General features: G+C 39.4%; 1 protein-coding gene across 1 annotated transcript; it reads left to right on the top strand.

Moving 5' to 3' along the window:
- The first annotated feature begins 6,933 nt into the window (after nt 1-6,933).
- On the top strand, nt 6,934-18,156 carry gfi1aa (growth factor independent 1A transcription repressor a). The gene is made up of 6 exons (XM_020917240.2): nt 6,934-7,267; nt 11,936-12,070; nt 13,516-13,790; nt 15,211-15,348; nt 15,995-16,160; nt 17,526-18,156. The coding sequence occupies exons 1-6, from the start codon at nt 7,156-7,158 to the stop codon at nt 17,702-17,704; spliced, it is 1,005 nt and encodes a 334-aa protein (XP_020772899.2). The 5' UTR covers nt 6,934-7,155; the 3' UTR covers nt 17,705-18,156.
- The last annotated feature ends 471 nt before the right edge of the window (nt 18,157-18,627 follow it).

The raw sequence follows: 18,627 nt of genomic DNA, 5'->3' as shown, positions 1-18,627 counted from the left end.
ATTTGACAGTACATTCCCCTTTTTACTAATTGTACCTATCAAATTGTTTTACAAAAGACATTTGAGTAGAGTGACCAGATTTTCCCAAGCAAAAACTGAGACACCCCTGATTTGTGGTGGTTGGTAATAATCAAATTGTGAAACGAGTGCATAATTAATGAGAATTGTTCAACACTCGGCCCATTCATGACTAACGTGAGTCAGTATAGTCACATTTTCTTTGTGTTTTGGTCATTTTTAAGCAGCTTTTCTGTATTTTACCAGAACAAGTGACAATTTATGCCTCTTTTTACTGTTGGCAGGGATCAAACAGGTCCAAAATAGGGACACTGGGACATTTCTTGTATAAAACTGAGACAAATCACTGATTTTGGATAAATCTGCTGGAACAGGGGACACACTGGGACTGTCTTGGGTAAATAGGAACGTTTGGTCACCTTACATTTTGGACTTTTCTTGTACAAAACTGAACTAAATGGAAGGAAGTGCTCCACTGTGTTTTTAAACTCCACACACCTTCATTACAGTCATTTGGATAGTTTCAGTCATAGTATTTCCAATTTCTACAGAACAAAAGCTAAAAGATACAGAAGTTGTTAACTTGAAAACTACCTCTTCATGACATCACAGGGTGGAAGAGAGCATTCTGAGTTTTAGAGATGTAAACAGACTAATAATAAAGAGTTACTCAAACATGTGTGAATGAAACAAAACACAACTCCAGCTCTGTTTTTGTTTTTTTTGGAGGTAACAGTATTATAGCATGATTTAAAGTCAATTTTGCATTTATATAGGACCTTTAATGTACTGCTTAACACTGGTGACGCTAACTGTAGGCACTGCTCTGTCTGAAGTTCTGTTACTCAAGTTAGACTTTAACCTGAGCTTCATTTCAACACAGCCTGACCAGAAAGAGCTGACTGATTTGGAACTACAGTAGGTGAGATGATTTGTGCTATTAAAAGATTCTCACAGAAAAGGCAGGCAGAAATTAGCGTTTGTCAACAGTTTTGCAACGTGAGAGACAATGTGCCAGTGTAAGAGATTAGGTCAACTTTTCAGTTTTTTTCAGCTAGTGTTACTCAAACCTTGACTGGTTTGTTAAAAGAAAACCAAATGACTCTTAGTAAAGTTACAGCAGTACAATATTTCGCTCAACAACTAATCTAGGAATTGAGATTAGAAATTTGAATACGCTGCATCTCTTTACATATGGCGACTAATGGCTCTAGCTATATACTGAGAAAACAAGATTCTTTATTTAGCAGATTGTTTTGTAAGATGTTTAATCATCAATAAAAAAGTGATGAAATTCTATTCCAATGTGTTGTGCAAAAGGAAGTGATCATCTCACAAGTCTCAAAGCTTTCGAAGAACTGGTAGAGAATATGAAAATTTGCAGCTGAAGTCGTCAACATTTGCTGGGGGTGTGAGGCTAACTGGAAGCACTGCTCTGTCTGAGGCTCTGCTAAACTGTAATCTGAGTTTTGGTTTAATACAATTTGGTCACGGTCACCTTTTGCTGAAAATCAAACTCCTAAACAGGATCACTCGTACTGATCACAGGCTCCTGAAAGTGTGTTATTTAAATCTTAATGGTTGTATAGAGGATTTTTTGAGGGAAAAGAAATACAGCGACAGTCCTTTTTCAAATGTTGTGCATGCGTGACAGTACCTTCCTCCTCCACAGCTCACTCAGTAGAAACACCCCCTCCTTACTCTAGAAATCACACTTGTTTACAGCCAGTGTGTGTTCAGAATTACCGTTGAAGTGACTTGTCTAGAAATAATTTAGTGACTGACATATCCATTTTTAAACCCTTTTTTTGCTTCGTTCGCACAGTCACTGGAAGAGATCTCCAAGAATCACCTCAGTTTGGCTTCGCTCCTTTTCCCCTTCTCTTCTTCTTTCAGCGACTTCTTTTGCGGCGAACTGGTCATGGATTCTCTTCCGCCATCGCAACAAACTTTGTGCAAACTGCAAGGAAACGACAGTTTAAAAAAGCTTCTAAAAAACGCTGCATAAACCATATAATCCTCACGCTCTGACGAGTCAGTTACACTAGAAACGTAGGGAGTTTGATTGACCACCTAACAGCCAATAGAAAATGAGGGAGCCTCCTTTTCTATTGGCTGATGTTTATCTGGCCTCACTACGTCCTGAGTTGATAGATTTTCATTCTTTTTTTTTTGGTCATCATAATTACAAGGCTGCTGCGTCTCTGTAATGGTATTTTAAACTTTCACTGACAATTTGAAACAAAACAAAAATCTTCCATACAACCTTTAAAGCATTTGTGTAGTGTTCGTGCTAAAGTGTCCATGGTAACTGCTTAACATTCCACCGTAGACATACGTGCAGAACACCCCCAGAGTGAAGTCACTGCAAAGTATCAATAGGCACAGAGCAGAGGTGTAACATGAGCGAGCAGAGGATAGAGGAGACCAGAGAGGAGCCTGTGGTGACTGCTCTACTCACAAACACACGCACACACACACGCAAATACACACAAAAACACACACACAAACACACACACATGTATAAGTATGTCCGCACTATCTGTGTTCCTGTTGAAGTGGCGCAGCTGACTCATACAAGCAGCGTTCACACGTGCAGCTAAATCAATACGTACCGACTTTGCTTTGGCCTTGAACCTGCTTAAATCTTTGTCTTGATTTGAACATGTTGGGACCTGTCTGATTTGAAAACATGAAGTTATTTTTGTGTATGACTTAGTATTATGTAATATGTATAAGGGTGTCGAAAATGAACATACTAACCGATACTGAGACTAGTTTCGAAACTAAACAATCATTTGAGCAGGTATTGGTACTGAAAAAGTCCCATTAACATTACAAAAATTTAGAATGATGTTGAGCTGTAACAGAACAAGTAGAAGAAGAGCACATGGACGAGTATACACCCATGGACCAACATGAACCTACTGGACCACTGAAGGATTAGAAGGTTGGCACATGGTAAAGGCAAAGGAGACATTAAAATTGGACAACTGGACAAACATTTTTTGATCAAATATGTTTCACAGCTGCTTCTTCATTCTGGTCAGATGGTGGTGGACACTGGTCAGATGGTGGTGGACTCTGGTCAGACACAGGTGGACGCTGGTGGACACTGGTCAGACACTGGTCAGACGCTGGTGGGCATTGGTCAGATGGTGGTGGACCCTGGTCAAACGCTGGTGTACCCTGGTCAGATGCTGGTGGACACTGGTCAGACACTGGTGGACACTGGTCAGACGCAGGTGTACACTGGTCAAACGCTGGTAGACACTAGTCAGATGCTGGTAGACACTGGTCAGACGCAGGTGGGCACTGGTCAGATGCTGGTGGGCACTGGTCAGACGCAGGTGGACACTGGTCAGATGCAGGTGGACACTGGTCAGACGCTGGTAGACACTAGTCAGACGCTGGTGGACACTGGTCAGACGCAGGTGGGCACTGGTCAGACAGTGGTGGACCTTGGTCAGACGCAGGTGGGCACTGGTCAGACGCTGGTGGGCACTGGTCAGACACAGGTGGACACTGGTCAGATGCAGGTGGACACTGGTCAGACGAAGGTGGGCACTGGTCAGACGCTGGTGGGCACTGGTCAGACACAGGTGGACACTGGTCAGATGCAGGTGGACACTGGTCAGACGAAGGTGGGCACTGGTCAGACACAAGTGGACACTGCCTTCTATCTGCCTGAAGGGAGGAGCTACACTGAAACTACTCTAAAACTAACACCATACTTGTTTACACTTTCTGTACATTAGTCTAGGTCCCCTGTGTTTAATTAATCATCAACTTTGGAAATACCACACTTTGCACATTACTTTGCTCCTCTCTAGGCTTCACACAACAGTGTCTGCCCACGAGCACGAGCACAGACACAGAGAAAAGGCCTCAAGAACCACCGTCCATATTTATTTTATGTTTTTACTGGTATGGATGTGAGAATGTGTTTATATTTATTCATTTTTACTGCTGCGGTTTTGCTTTGTTAAAGTTTTGTTTTATTTTGTACAACGACAATAAAATGAATAATCTAATCTTATTTGATGTTTTGTCTGATTATGTCTCATTATTATTATGAAATTATAATATTTTTATTTCTACTTAAAGGCGCTATATCAAACTTTTACTATCTTAAAAACCTGAAAAACAGAACTAGTTCATTGTAAACAGTTTGCAGTGCTCCAAAGTTATTCCTCACTTTATGATTTCAGAACGTCCTGAAGTTTCTAAGCACTTTTCACAACTTTTGGAGACGAGAGTGTAATTGTCATGATGGTAAACCTAACAACAATAGCATACTAATGTGCACATATAACATGCACAGAGTAGATATATTTTGATCTCAAGACCTACTTATACTATATATCTGTACTAGGGCAGAGTAATATTATGTTATTTTTGTGTTAAACATGTGTGAAGGAAACAAAACACAACTCCAGGTCTGTTTTTGATGAGGAAACAACATTAGATCAGAAAATTGTGTAATATGGTCCTCTTTGTCCTGACCACTCTTTGGCGAGTGAAGACCCCGTCCATTCTGTTCACATCTGTTTCTTATCACAAAGTTAGTTTCCATTCTGACATTTGTCCATGCGTGGAGCTCGTGTGTATTTGATGAAGTGAAGTGGGTGTAAGAGAAGCTGTCTATCCGCAGGCTGTTGAGCTCTGAGATCATCTTACACCTGCAGCTCTGGACCAGTCTCCTCAGCTACAGCCTCTAACAATGGACTAGAGGCAATTTTGAGCCTCGGTTTTAGGTTTTGTCACAAGCAGGGTTGCCAAGAAAAATCAAAAATCGGACACCAATCGATACTAAAACCAATATCGAAACTGGATACTCATTTAAGCATATCGATTCTACAAAAGTCACATTCACAGGACAGAAGTTAATCTTTTCCTGAATAGTTTTAGGTCTCGTCTAGTAGTATTAAGGTTAAGGTAAAGGTCAAAGGTCTTATATTACACAAAATTGGTTCTTGTGAGATTTAATCCATGTTAGAATGTTATTAAGTCGTTAAAAACATATTTGAGTTGTATTTTGTTTCATTCACACGTGTTTGAGTAATCCTGCATTATTAACTTGTCATAGGAATGTAACGATTTCCAAATCTCATGGTCCGATATTTTCACGATACACATCTCACGGTACGATATTTATTGCGAGGTTAACAAAATTGTCTTACTTAATTGTCTTAATTGACTTAACCCAAAGAACTAAGACTTAAAAGTGTTAGAACTGTTATTTCTTTATGTGGTCTGCACCTAAATGGAGCAAAGGATCATGGTCTATGTAGTTCCCTCTGTTTTTTTAGTTATTGCTGCACCGTAACTCTTAATTTAAGCAAAGAAAATTGTGATTCAATATATTGTGATATTATTGACAGACTTTTGACAATACAATATCACGATATCTTGGTTATTTTTAGTCTATCAACATCTCCAGCGCTCATTATTGTCCTCATAGAAAATGTGTCCACTGATTTTAATGGGACACTATTTTTTTCAGGGGTTCCACCATGTTCTTGTTGCCATGGAGATGTTATTTATTTGTAGAGAATGCTCCACACACAGGCTTTAAACTAAACTGATTTATCTGGTGTTAATTCAGTTCAATCCGATGTTTTATTGCAAAAAAACCCCCAAAAAAACAACTATTTAGGCTCGTCTCTCCACAGATCTGACCTTCAGTTTGTCTCTGTGGAGATAGATACTTCTAGCCTACTATGCAGATTGGTTTTGCGTGGTGATTTTCAGGGCAACTCAAATCTGTTTTACATAGTTTGAATATACCGTGTGACATTCTTGGCAAAGCAAGAAAGTGCAAAGAAAAGTACGCCTACATCTTTGCTGCACGCTACAATGCTGTTACTTCCTCAAAAACATACCTAAAGTTATGTTTTGTTTCGTTCACACATTTATTATTGGTCTTTCTATGCCTCCACAAGCTCGAAATGCTTTGTTCCACCTTGTGATGTCATATAGCTGCAAGTTTTACCTCTAGGTCAGTGGAGACTGGTCATTTCAGGGCTCAGATCACCCAAATGATTGTAGTGAAGGTGAATTTGGAGTTTAAAAACACAGTGGAGAGAAGAACTCATCCTAAATTATGTGAGATTTGCAGTGTCAGGGAGTAACAGATTACATGTACCAGAGTAATAATAATATAATCAGAGTACAAATTATGAGTATGAGTATGACTGTATCCCCCCCCAGTCTAAACCAGGTCTAAACCAGGTCTAAAACAGGTCTAAACCAGGTCTAAAACAGGTCTAAACCAGGACTAAAACCAGGTCTAAACTAGGATTAAACCAGGATTAAACCAGGACTAAACCAGGACTAAACCAGGACTAAATCATGCTGTGCGGACGTGTCTCCTCCTCTTCTATCAATAATATTTTTAATTTGGTTAAGTAAAGACTGGGCTTTTTATTTTCTTTTATCAGACAAAACATCTTATGTTGCAATGTCTTGGCTTCTTTACAGCAAATCAAGTAATCCAAAGTATTTAGATTACATTACTCACTTTAAGTAATTTAATGGACTACGTTACAAACTACTTTTTGGTGTGTGTAATCTGTAATCTGTAGGGGAATACATTTTAAAAGTCACCTTCCCAACACTGGAGATTTGTGGGTTAAACATGTGAGAATGAAACAAAACACAACTCCAGGTGTGTTTGTGATGAGGAAACATTATAAATCATCAGAAAATAGAGTCATATGGCCCTTTAATTTCATCACAGTTACTCATAGGCCTGTTTAATATATCAGTCCTGATTTTGGTAGCATGATTTCTGCTTGCTTTAAGTCTTGCCCTGAAGATAAACAGTAGCAGAGATCAGCCATACTCTAAAACCACTGCAGACTTCCTCTTTTTCGCTCCTTCAATTTAACTGCTCAGAGGCATGACGGGACAGTCCTCCGCAGAGTCCCGAGCAGCTCCCCGTGTCTTTACGCAGCGTCACCTGAGAACCAAAGACACCTGTTCAGCGGCACGGCCTTCTGCGCATGCGTAATAGCGCGCCGTGAATGCCATAAACCTGCCGCTGGCGTGGAGCGGGGTCATTACGCACGGGACAGCGCCTTGGAGAGGGTTTAAAAGAGTTTACGTTACGAATTTACGAGCTGAGTCCGAGCCATGCCGAGGTCTTTCCTGGTCAAGAGTAAGCGCGCGCACAGCTACCACCGGCCGCGCGCACTGGACGAGCCGTGTAACGGACTGGACACGATCCTGGCGCACGTCAAAGAAGGTAAGAACGCGTTATAGACTCAATGTGAGGGTTAAAAAGTTAATATTTTGTTCCGTTTTATTCTGAAAATCTCTAATTACTGGGCCTAAACCACATGAAACAAAATATATCTTATAAACTTGTCTTAAAAGTTAGGATTCATCAACTAGAAAACGTCAAGGCTATTCACAAGTTTGCCAGAGCCCTTTAAAGATGCACTACGTAACTTCTCTGCTGGAGACTCCAAAATATAGCATTCAGCTTAAAGATAAAGGAGCAACTTTTAAAGGCCAAAAGGTTAGGTTTTCTTTGGTGTTGCATGAATTGCTTGAATGCAAAGTGATGTGAGTCAGCTCTTCTAAAGTTGCTGTTTCAAAGTTGAAGTCTGATGAAGTCACTAAGAAGTTGACGCATCAATCAACCTCTGCTACACTACCCTGGATACTCGCTTGTATGTTATATTTTTAATGACATTTTAATAAAACCTTCAGAAATGTTCAAAAACTGATTTTTAGCTGCAGAATTAGACCCAAAACACACAACGTAGGTCTTAAACTAGATATTAAAAAGTAAAGAAAAGTACGATGTGACTTTCTGCACACTTTTTCAGTTTGACATTTAGTTTATGTTTTATTAAAGCGCTCACATTTGTAACGGGGTGCTTACTTTTCAAAATATGACTGACAAACCAGATGAAGAATGCCATAAGAGTAGAGCCGTTTATGATTTCTGAGATTTTCTAAATAATCCTACATGTAATTTGTGTTTACTATTAATACACTGCAAAACACAAAATCTAGTCACGTTAAGTTGACTTGAATTAAGAAAGTTTCATCATGATTTTAATCAATTTCACTTGACGAGTAAAATGATCTGCCAATGGAGCTTGACTTTTTGTACTTAAAATAAGAAACAAAATCAAATGTTGCTTGAATTAAGAAAAACACACTTACTCCACTGGTCGATCCTTTTACATGTCAAGTTGAATCGACTCAAATAAAGTAAAATGTTCTTAATTTAAGTCATTTTAACTTACCTAGATATTGTTTTTTCCAGTGTATGAGTGATTATTGCAATCAATATGCCAAACATGCACAAATATCGGACCGATTATATGTTGTTTATGGTAATTATCAAATAGTATGCTTGGTTTTTATCACGTAGAAGGTTATACTTTGGTGTAGTGTCCAGTGTTGGGAAGTTTGCTTTTAAAATATATTCCCCTACAGATTACAGATTACAGACCCCAAAATGTACTTTGTAACATAATTCATTAAATTACTTAAAGTGAGTAACGTAATCTGAATACTTTGGATTACTTGATTTGCTGTAGAGAAGCAAAGACATTGTAACATAAGATGTTTTGTCTGATAAAACAAAATAAAAAGCCCAGACTTCAGTGAACTGTATTAAAAATATTATTGATAGAAGACGAGGAGACACGTTCACGCAACATGGTTTAGTCCTGTTAAATCCTGTTTTAGTCCTGTTTTAGTCCTGATTTAGTCCTGATATAGTCCTGGCTTAGTCCTGGTTTTTGTCCTGGTTTAGTCCTGGTTTAGATCTAGTTTAGACCTGGTTTAGTTTCCAGCAATGAGTGGAATTACAAAAAAATAAATAAAAATGACCAATTACCAATTACTACTCATGGAAACAGTAACTGTAACCGAATACAGTTCCTCATAATTTGTACTCTGATTATAGAACTGCGGTACATGTAATCTGTTACTCCCCAACACTGGTAGTATTGACAGGATTCTAAAATTTCTTTCATTCTTCTCTTTCTTTAGACAGTAGAATGTGAATTACAGAAAGGAATGGTAGTACTTTCTTTTATATTCCCGTGTGTGTAATCCTTCAGTGGTCCAGGTAGGTTCCATAGTGGTCCATTGGCAGTGTTGGGGAGTAACGGATTACATATACCGCCGTTACGTAATCAGAGTACAAATTTTGAGTAACTGTATTCCGTTACAGTTACTGTTTCAATGAGTGGTAATTGGATTACAGTTACTTTGCTGAAATAAGTGGATTACAAGGCGGTATTTTCCTGTTTTCACATTTTGTGCTACATCCCATTTATTTATTTTTTATTTCGGTAATTCCACTCATTGTTGGAAACCCAAACAGAACGCGACAGTAAGAGCGATGTAAACGTCATGTTAACGTTGGCGGTGTCAGTCACACAGTGGAAGCAGCAGTGCATTGGTTAAAACGCATTTGTGTCTTGGAAATTCTTCTCCCGATGTGAGATATATATAAAAAAACAAATATAAAATCGCCTACAACTTAAATGTGAAACAGGAGCTACTGGCACTGGTGAAAACAACCTGCATAGACTCATGATGTCTGCACTACTGTCCTATAATGACCTGCCACATGAGGGGACGCGCACACAAACACACACAAACACACACCAACACACACCTTCATCATCGTCATCAACCTGAGAACTCGCGGACCACGTCTCCTTCTGTAGTTACAGCGTGGACACCACCGTCTCGTGCGCCGCGTGTGGACCGTGTTTTCTCGCGTAAACCGCGCTTCCTCCTGTGCGCCTCTAAACCAGAACTAACACCAGGACTAAACCAGGACTAACCCAGGACTAAACCAGGACTAACCAGGACTAAACCAGGACTAAACCAAGACTAACCCAGGACTAAACCAGGACTAAAGCAGGACTAAAGCAGGACTGAACCAGGTTTAAACTAGGACTTAACCACGACTAAACCAGAACTAAAGACCTGGTCTAGACCTGGTCTAGACCTGGTCTAAACCAGGTCTAAAATCAGGAGTAAACCAGGTCTAAAAATCAGGACTAAACCAGGACTAAACAACATGACACCTAACAGTAGGTTGACATAATTTAAGGTGATCTCATATAAAAAATAATTTCTCTATCAATAATATTTTTTAATCTGGTGAAGGAAAAACTGAGCTTGTTTCTGTCTTTTAACAGACAAAACCTCTTATATTAAGATCTCATGGTCTTTGTTTCTCTACAGAAAACAGTTGCTTATTCATGGAGACTTGGGCTCAGACAATTTGAAGACAACAAACAAGAATTTTCAGGATGTGGTTGCTACATTCATGTCGTTTAAAAAACATGACAATATCAAGTAATCCAAAGTAATCAGATTACGTTACTCACTTTAAGTAATTTAATGGATTACGTTACAAACTACATTTTGGGGTGTGTAATCTGTAATCTGTAGGGGATTACATTTTAAAAGTCACCTTCCCAACACTGTCCATTGGTGTTTACTAGTCTATGTGCTCTTATACTTGTTCTGATACAGTTCAACATCATTCTATAAGCAATTCAACTATTCAGGAATGATTCACTTGTGTCTGGATTGTGACTTATTAGTATCGACACTTGCTCAAATGATGATGAAATATCTGATTTTCCTTACTTTTCATAACCCATTTTGTTGTATACTACATACTGTGGAATTTGAAAATGCATTTTATAACAGGGGTGTCCAGCCTTTTTCCTCCGGTGAGCTACTTTTACAAAACGAAAATGCCAGAGAGCTACTGGTTTTAGTGATCACAAGGATCTGAGCAGATATAAGAGCCACATTAAGCCCTAGATGAGGTACAGTTAGATACTTATAAAAATAAACCTTTATCCTTTTATTAGTGTACAAAGTTTGGCATCAAAATGATACATGTACAAAAGTAAAAAGCATTTAATTTATCAAATTTGAGTTATTCAGCACAATATGTATAATTCAGAAATCCTTTGGCGAGCTGCTTGGAAGAGGGTGGAGAGATACTGATAGTTCCCGAGCTACAGGTTGGAGACTCCTGCTTTATAACTTTGAGCACCCTATTGAGTTAGAAGCAGTGTTGGGGCGTAACGGATTACATGTATCGGCGTTAGAGTACAAATAATGAATAACTGTATTCAGTTACAGTTACTGTTTCAGTGAGTGGTAATTGGACTTTACTTTGTTGAAGTAAATGGATTACACGGTGGTATGTTCCTGTTTTCACATTTTGGACTAAAACCAGGACTAAACCAGGATTAACCAGGACTAAACCAGAACTAAAACCAGGACTAAACCAAGACTAAAACCAGGACTAAAACAGTACTAAACCCAGGTCTAAACCAGGACTAAACCAGGACTAAGCCAGGACTAAAACCAGGACTAAACCAAGACTAAACCAGAACTAAACCAGAACTAAAACCAGGACTAAACCAGGACTAAACCAGGACTAAAGTATTCAGATTACATTACTCACTTTAAGTAATTTAATGTATTACATTACAAAGTACATTTTGGGGTATGTAATGTGTAATCTGTAGGGGAATACATTTTAAAAGTCACCTTCCCAACACTGGTTATAAGTGCAGTGTTGTATAGATCAGTGTTTCTCAAACTGTGGTAAGCGAGCTCTTTCAGGTGGTACTTGGAAAAATCTTCAGTTTTGGACTTGGCTAAATTCATTTTATTCACTTTTTCTTTTTCCTCATTCAGATAATTCTTGTTTAGAACTACAGTGGAGATTCTGTAGTCCACTTTTAGATCTGGTTTAGTCCTGGATCAGACCTGGAATAGTCCTGCTGCAGACCTGGTTTAGATCTGGTGGTACTTGGAAAGCCAGTTATTTTCTTTATTGGTACTTGGTGTACTTGGTATAGATAACGTCATGATATCCTGTCCTGTGTTTTTTTTGGTGCAGAGTCTCGGTGTCCCATGGGTGCCCTGTTCCACCAGCCCCCTCTCACCCCAGGCTCAGAGTCCTGCAGCCCTCACAGCTGTGAGCCCTCTCTGGACTGTGACCTTTGGAGACCCCCCTCTCCCTCCTCATCTCCAGGTACTACACTGCACACACACACACACACACTCACATGCACACACACACTCACATGCACACGCACACGCACACACACACACACACACTCACACACACGCATGCACACACACACACACAGAGTTGGTTAGAGTAGCCAAAAATTGTAAGAAAGTGCACAGAGTTCCAAGAAATTGCTCAAGTAAAATTTCAGGAAGCTTCTGCTCAAGTGAGAGTAACTTAAAGAGTCTGCAGGGACAAAAGATCTGATTTATAATTTGAAGTTAATGTCACCGGAAGAACAAAACATTAACCCTCCTGCACCCCAAGGAACATTTTTGTTCATCCAAACTTTTCTGTCTTGCATAACTTTGGTTATATTGCACCAAATAGCACCAAAATTGGCCAGTTTGTGTATTTTGTGATATATTTTTAATTTGTGTGTTTTCTTTCAAGGTCACATTAATTGAACAGTCTATAAACAAAATACTCACACCCATGATCCTTTGGTACATTTTTGTCCCATTGACTTCCATTTAAAATGCCTTTTTTACTGGCATAACTGTGCTAGTGTATTTTTATTTTTTGATTTATTTTTCATTGAAAAGCCTTCAAATTTGTTTTTGTTTTAGTGTCTTTTTTAATTTTTTGATATTTTCTTTTTATTGTGTATCTTACATTACACGGAAGTCCAGAGATGTGGATATTTGAGGTTAAAAAAATATTGTTTTGTTCTAAATGAGCCCCCAGCCTCTGATAATCCCAACACAAACAAATTAAAATGAGTTGAAAGATACAGAAAAAAATCTAATTAATTTATTATTATTATTTTTTTTTTTTATGCACAGAATTCGATACTTTTGCTGTCAAAAATGGCATTTAAGTGGTTAACATTTCAAAATATGATATAATATTTGGTATGTATGATTAGAGAAGAAGTAAATGAAGACACTGATATAAAAAAGTTGGACAAAAATCTGTACTGCATAAAAATAGTGTGGTATTCTTTTCCAGTGTACATTTTTGTCACAAAGGAGCTCAGGTGTGATTATTTTAAGGGGAGCACAAGGGTTAAATAATGCACAAAATCTGGTATTTTAAAAATGAGCAAACTAAATCATAATTGTCACTTGTAGACTTACTCACAGTGGGAAGGATAACTACAGCTTTTACTCACCTTTACCCTGGGATCAACTGTGCTGTGTAGTAGTGGATACCTATTATACCAATACCAATTATTATTAAAATGTATAGAACAGAAATGTGAAACTTTCTTCTACTGTTAGAAGAACTAGATTGAACTGTTATTTTGACTGAGACACAAGCATAAACAATCAAACTGAATCCTAACTTCTGAAGCCAATTCGCAGCACTTTATGTTTGCATATACAGTAACTTTACGGCATTATAAATATGAAATCATTTTAGTGGAGAAATCTCCCTTCACCTCTTGACTCTCACCTCTCCAGACTCAGAAAGCTGCTCTCTTGTGGCGGCAGATGAAGGCCCCCTCCCCTCCTCTCTGTTCCCCTGCTCCTGGACCTTCTCTGGGTCAAACCTCAGTCACTTCATGGGCAGATCGTACCACCCGCGGTTCTCACAGGGGGGTGCTGTCGTGGACTATTCCATCGAGAGGGGCCCGTACCAGGACTACACGCCCAGGGCCTTCCCGTCAGCAGAGGTCAAAACAGAGGAGGAGTTCACCGAATCTCACGGCACCTACAAATGCATCAAGTGCTGTAAGGTCAGTGTCGCTATGAAAGTATTTAACCAGAGAGGAGAGAGGGAAGAAGGAGAGAGAAAGGAGAGGAGAGAGAGGAGAGGGAAGGGGTGCATGTTTTTGATGAGATAACAACATATTAACATGGCCAGAAGCTCACAAGACTAAAGTTTGTCTCATCTTTAAAGGTTCACTATGTAACTTTTCTGTCCTCATGACGTTAGTGATTTGCCAGGAATGTTCCGCAGTATGAGACTGAAATGATCTATCTTGTATTTATCCAATTACAGGCGTTTTTATTTCCAAAAAAAGTAATAATAAATACATTAGATAAACATGCATTCTCACTTTTAGCGGGCTCACCTCTTCACAGATCTGACCTGTGACTTCATTGGATTCATCTGTTTGTCTCTATGGAAATAGATATGTGAAATGTCATAAGGTTAGGGCGACGTGACCAGGCGTCCCTGTTTACCCGGGACAGTCTCACTTTTGAGCCTGTGTCCCCACTCCCAGCAGATTTATCCAAAACCAATGATTTGTCTCAGTTTTATACAAGAAATGTTCCAGTGTCCCTATTTTGGGCCAATCTGATCCCTGTCAAAAGTAAAAAGAGACATAAATTGTCATGTGTTTAGGTCAAATACAGAAAAACTGCTTAAAAATGATCAAAACAGAAAGAAAATGTGACATGTTACATATGAATGGGCCAAGTGCAGAACAATTTTCCTTAATTACGTGGCCGTTTTTATTATTACCAACCACCACAAATCGGGGGTGTCCCAGTTTTTGATTATGAAAATCTGCTCACCCCACATAATGTGGACCATTCAGACACACCAATAACATCTAATCTATCAAAAGTAATAAATCATCTGCATGGCGCAATAGTTCTATGGAAAAGTAACATGTAGTGCACCAAGAGTTCATAAAAGTACTGACAGTTACAGCTGATGTCATCAACGTGAGGGTGTGACGCTAACTGTAGACACTGCTCTGTTTGGAGCTCTGTCAGATTTTAAGCTTTATTTTAACACAATCAGACCAAAGACCCGACTGAGCTGATTTGTGCCGTTAAACAAGTTTCTCACACCTAAAATTATAGTCACAAGTTATTGAGCATTAACCAACAGTTTTTCAGTTAGTCGCTCTAACCTTTCTGTGAACCCTCAGCCCTCACACTCTCAGCACTCACACTGATCACACCTCCTGAAAATGTCTCCTTTAAATACACTTTTTCTTGAGTTTTCAGACAATTTTTTAACTTTTTTGGCAGTATTTGCTAATGTGTGCTTCGTGTCTCCATGGTAACTGCTGAACATTCCACTATAGAGATACATGTAGGCCTCTCCGGCATGATGACACTGCAAAACATAAATCCACCATATTTTCACACATGAGACTAAATGTGACTTGTATGACATGGCGGTTGTGTTGTGTGTAGGTGTTCTCGACCCCTCACGGGCTGGAGGTGCACGTGCGGCGTTCCCACAGCGGCTCGCGTCCGTTTGAATGCAGCGTCTGTGGGAAAACATTCGGACACGCTGTGAGTCTGGACCAGCACAGAGCCGTACACTCGCAGGTAACCCTCCACTGCGCTGTCATCTGATCTGTGAACAGCTGTAAGCTCTGTCATTGTGTTACCAATGTCTCCACACAGAACTGGGAAAACATTCAAACTCATGACATGGACTGTGCAAAAAGTCTGCAAAAAAACAAAAAGCTTGGGCACGTTTTCATTGATGTCTCTTGTTTATTTCTAATTTCTATCATTATTTATATTGTAGATTCTTGCTGAAGGCATCAAAACTATGAATGAACACATATGGAACAACAGATAAACTTAGAATATCTGGTTTAGTTTTTTTTTGGTTTAAATAACACGCTTTGCTTTGTTCACTGGTTTGCACTCTTGACATTTCTTGACCCTGACAAGGCACATCTCTGTTCATCATGAAGTTCAAAGATGGAATACTAAATATACAGATATATTAAAAAATATGTAGAATATATAAAACATTTTCTTTGTTGCACACTTACACACATGTTTTATCATTATCATAAATTTAACTCTTCTGTATGTAGAAAGTATGAATGAGAAGGGATTTCAACTTTTGACTGGTAATAATATAATGTCATTTGAGCTTTTATTTTTAATTCAAGCAGAATTCTTCCTTGTTTTTGTCTGTCTGGTTCCTGACCATGCTGTCCCTGTTTGTATCCTGTAGGAGCGCAGTTTTAGTTGTAAAATCTGTGGGAAAAGCTTCAAGCGCTCGTCCACTCTGTCCACTCACCTGCTCATCCACTCAGACACCAGGCCCTACCCCTGCCAGTTCTGCGGGAAGAGGTTCCACCAGAAGTCCGACATGAAGAAACACACCTTCATCCACACTGGTGAGAGTCCAACAGCTACAAAACATGATCGAGCAAATCAGAGGCTACTACTGTATTTTCCGGGCTATTAGACACGCTCTTAAGCCTCTAACCGCATCAAAAAACGACTGGCGCCCCGCAATCCAGAGCGCCCTATACACGAATCCACTCAGGTGTTCCAGCACAACTTCAGTAAACTACAAAGCCGCACCACCCGCAGCGCACGCAAACACACTCATCACTCCACGCCGACGAGGAACAGAACGGAGGAACGAACCGAAAAAGCGAGTGCAATGTGCCACTTCTAGACACATCTGAACAACTGAGTCACTGTGAACACGCCGACAATCCGTTGGTCCCAGACAGCACCCTCCCTACACGCCACAACTGAACAAAGCCCAGAGTCACCGTGAACGCCACAAACAAACAAAACCACTCACCCATCACACTGTTGTGTTTCCTTTAAAGTCCAGTGTGGTTTATTTGTGAAAAAGTTTGAAAATAGACCATTTAATGACAGTGCGTCTTATAATCCAGAGCACCTAATAGTGCGGAAAATACGGTACTTACACCTCACAACAACAAGGTTCCAGGTTCCTGAGTTGCCCAGGTAAAATCCTCCTGCTAAAGTAATCCTGACTCCTGACCAAGCCTGGCTCAAGATCTAGAGATGGGTCCCCAAGGGTTGCACTTGTTCCCTCTGTTCCTGACATGTAGCCCCAGCGGCACTGAAAGATGCAAATTGCTAATTTTCCAGCAGGGACAATAAAGTATACATTGAACTTAAATAGAAAATATAAGAGTTCAAATATAATACAGACACAGAGTAACTGTGACCACGTAAATACTCATCTTGGAATGACTTCCTAGATGATCAAAGTGGTTAAGTTTTAAGCATTAAGTTGCATTGTTGTATATCACAATTTTGCAACAATAAATGCCTATAGTATAAAGCTGAGAAAGAGGACAGGTCAGAGGAGAGGAGGACAAGACTAAATGTGTGAATGTCACATTATTCTACCATAATGTAAGCCATATTCTGTTTAAGGAAAGATAGTAGTAATAGTATATTTATCTAATCCCTCATGAGGCAAATTCATTTTCTGCATTTGACCCATCCTTCAAACAGTGCTTCTATGGCATCTCCTCTGGGACCCATCTCCAGATCTTGAGCTAGTCTTGGTCAGGACTACCTTAGCCGGAGGATTTTACCTGCTGTGGCTGTTTTAGGTTGATGGGAGAAACAATTATTTACCAGGAAGTCACACTCAAACCCTTCCTGCCGCCATACCCCTAGTTAGTTTATTAGTTAGTTTTATGACCAACTCTTTCTAATGCATTCTGTTTAATGGCACTACTGACCTGTATTACCCTTTTTTATTGCAGGGGAAAAGCCTCACAAGTGTCAGGTCTGTGGAAAGGCGTTCAGTCAGAGCTCAAACCTGATCACTCACAGCAGGAAACACACGGGCTTCAAACCGTTCGGCTGTGACCTCTGTGGAAAAGGCTTCCAGAGAAAAGTGGACTTGAGGAGGCACAAGGAGACCCAGCACGCCCACAAGTGAGCCACCTGAAGCCACCCAGAGCCACCCAGAGCCCCCAAAAGACTCCCCAAACCAGCCCCTTCAAATGATTTATAGACAAAATGGTAAAATAAAAACACCAGGACCAAAAGACCAGCCTGACAAGAGCAGAAACAAAATTCAGATTCTGTTTCATAGATAGTGAATTGGAGCCAGAGTCGATGGAGCCAGAAGAGTGCCCGTGCTCACTTCCTATTTGAAATGCAGTGGGCTAGCAGAGGAGCCATGTCCATGTATAAACACAGTTTATGTAGCACGCTCCCAAGTGACCCGGACTCAAAACTGGACTCATATTTAATGACCAAAGCTTGGATGTATTCTAATAACTTAATATTTAAGGAGTGTTGACACTTTTTGCACTATGTTTGTATATATATTTTTGTGAATACTTTTACTTTTACTTATTCTGATTAAATAAACTAATGTGAGTTGAATGTGTCCATTGAAAGTACACAGTACACAGTACACAGTACACAGTACACAGCACTGCTCATTGGTGGAGGACTAAGAAATAAAAGGTGATTTTTCGTAGTAACTGGAGTAACTGTCTGGTTGAGACATGTCATTTATAATTTGAAAAATATTTTATTATTTACAAAATCTGGCTTTTGTCACTTGGAGACTTGCTCACAGTGGAAAAAGTAACCAAAATCTTGACTTAGGTAATAGTACTTTTAAACATATATCAAACATATTACTCGAGTAGAAGTAAATGTGCAGTATCTGAAAACTTCAATCTCAACTTCAACTTCAAAATCATCTGACGCTAGAGCAAGATTTTAAAACAGCCATAAACTGGTTGAATGTTAAGTAACAAACCCAATCTAATTAATGCAAATACATACACATTTGTGTGTAATGTTTCCTCATCACAAACAGACCTGGAGTTGTGTTTAGTTTCATTC

This window comes from Boleophthalmus pectinirostris, unplaced genomic scaffold (assembly GCF_026225935.1).
Source record: "Boleophthalmus pectinirostris isolate CB_2022bp ecotype Guang Dong unplaced genomic scaffold, ASM2622593v1 HiC_scaffold_16, whole genome shotgun sequence".
Lineage (NCBI taxonomy): Eukaryota > Metazoa > Chordata > Actinopteri > Gobiiformes > Gobiidae > Boleophthalmus > Boleophthalmus pectinirostris.
The sequence above is the reverse complement of the archived record's forward strand: the minus strand, read 5'-3'. Positions and strand labels throughout refer to the sequence as shown.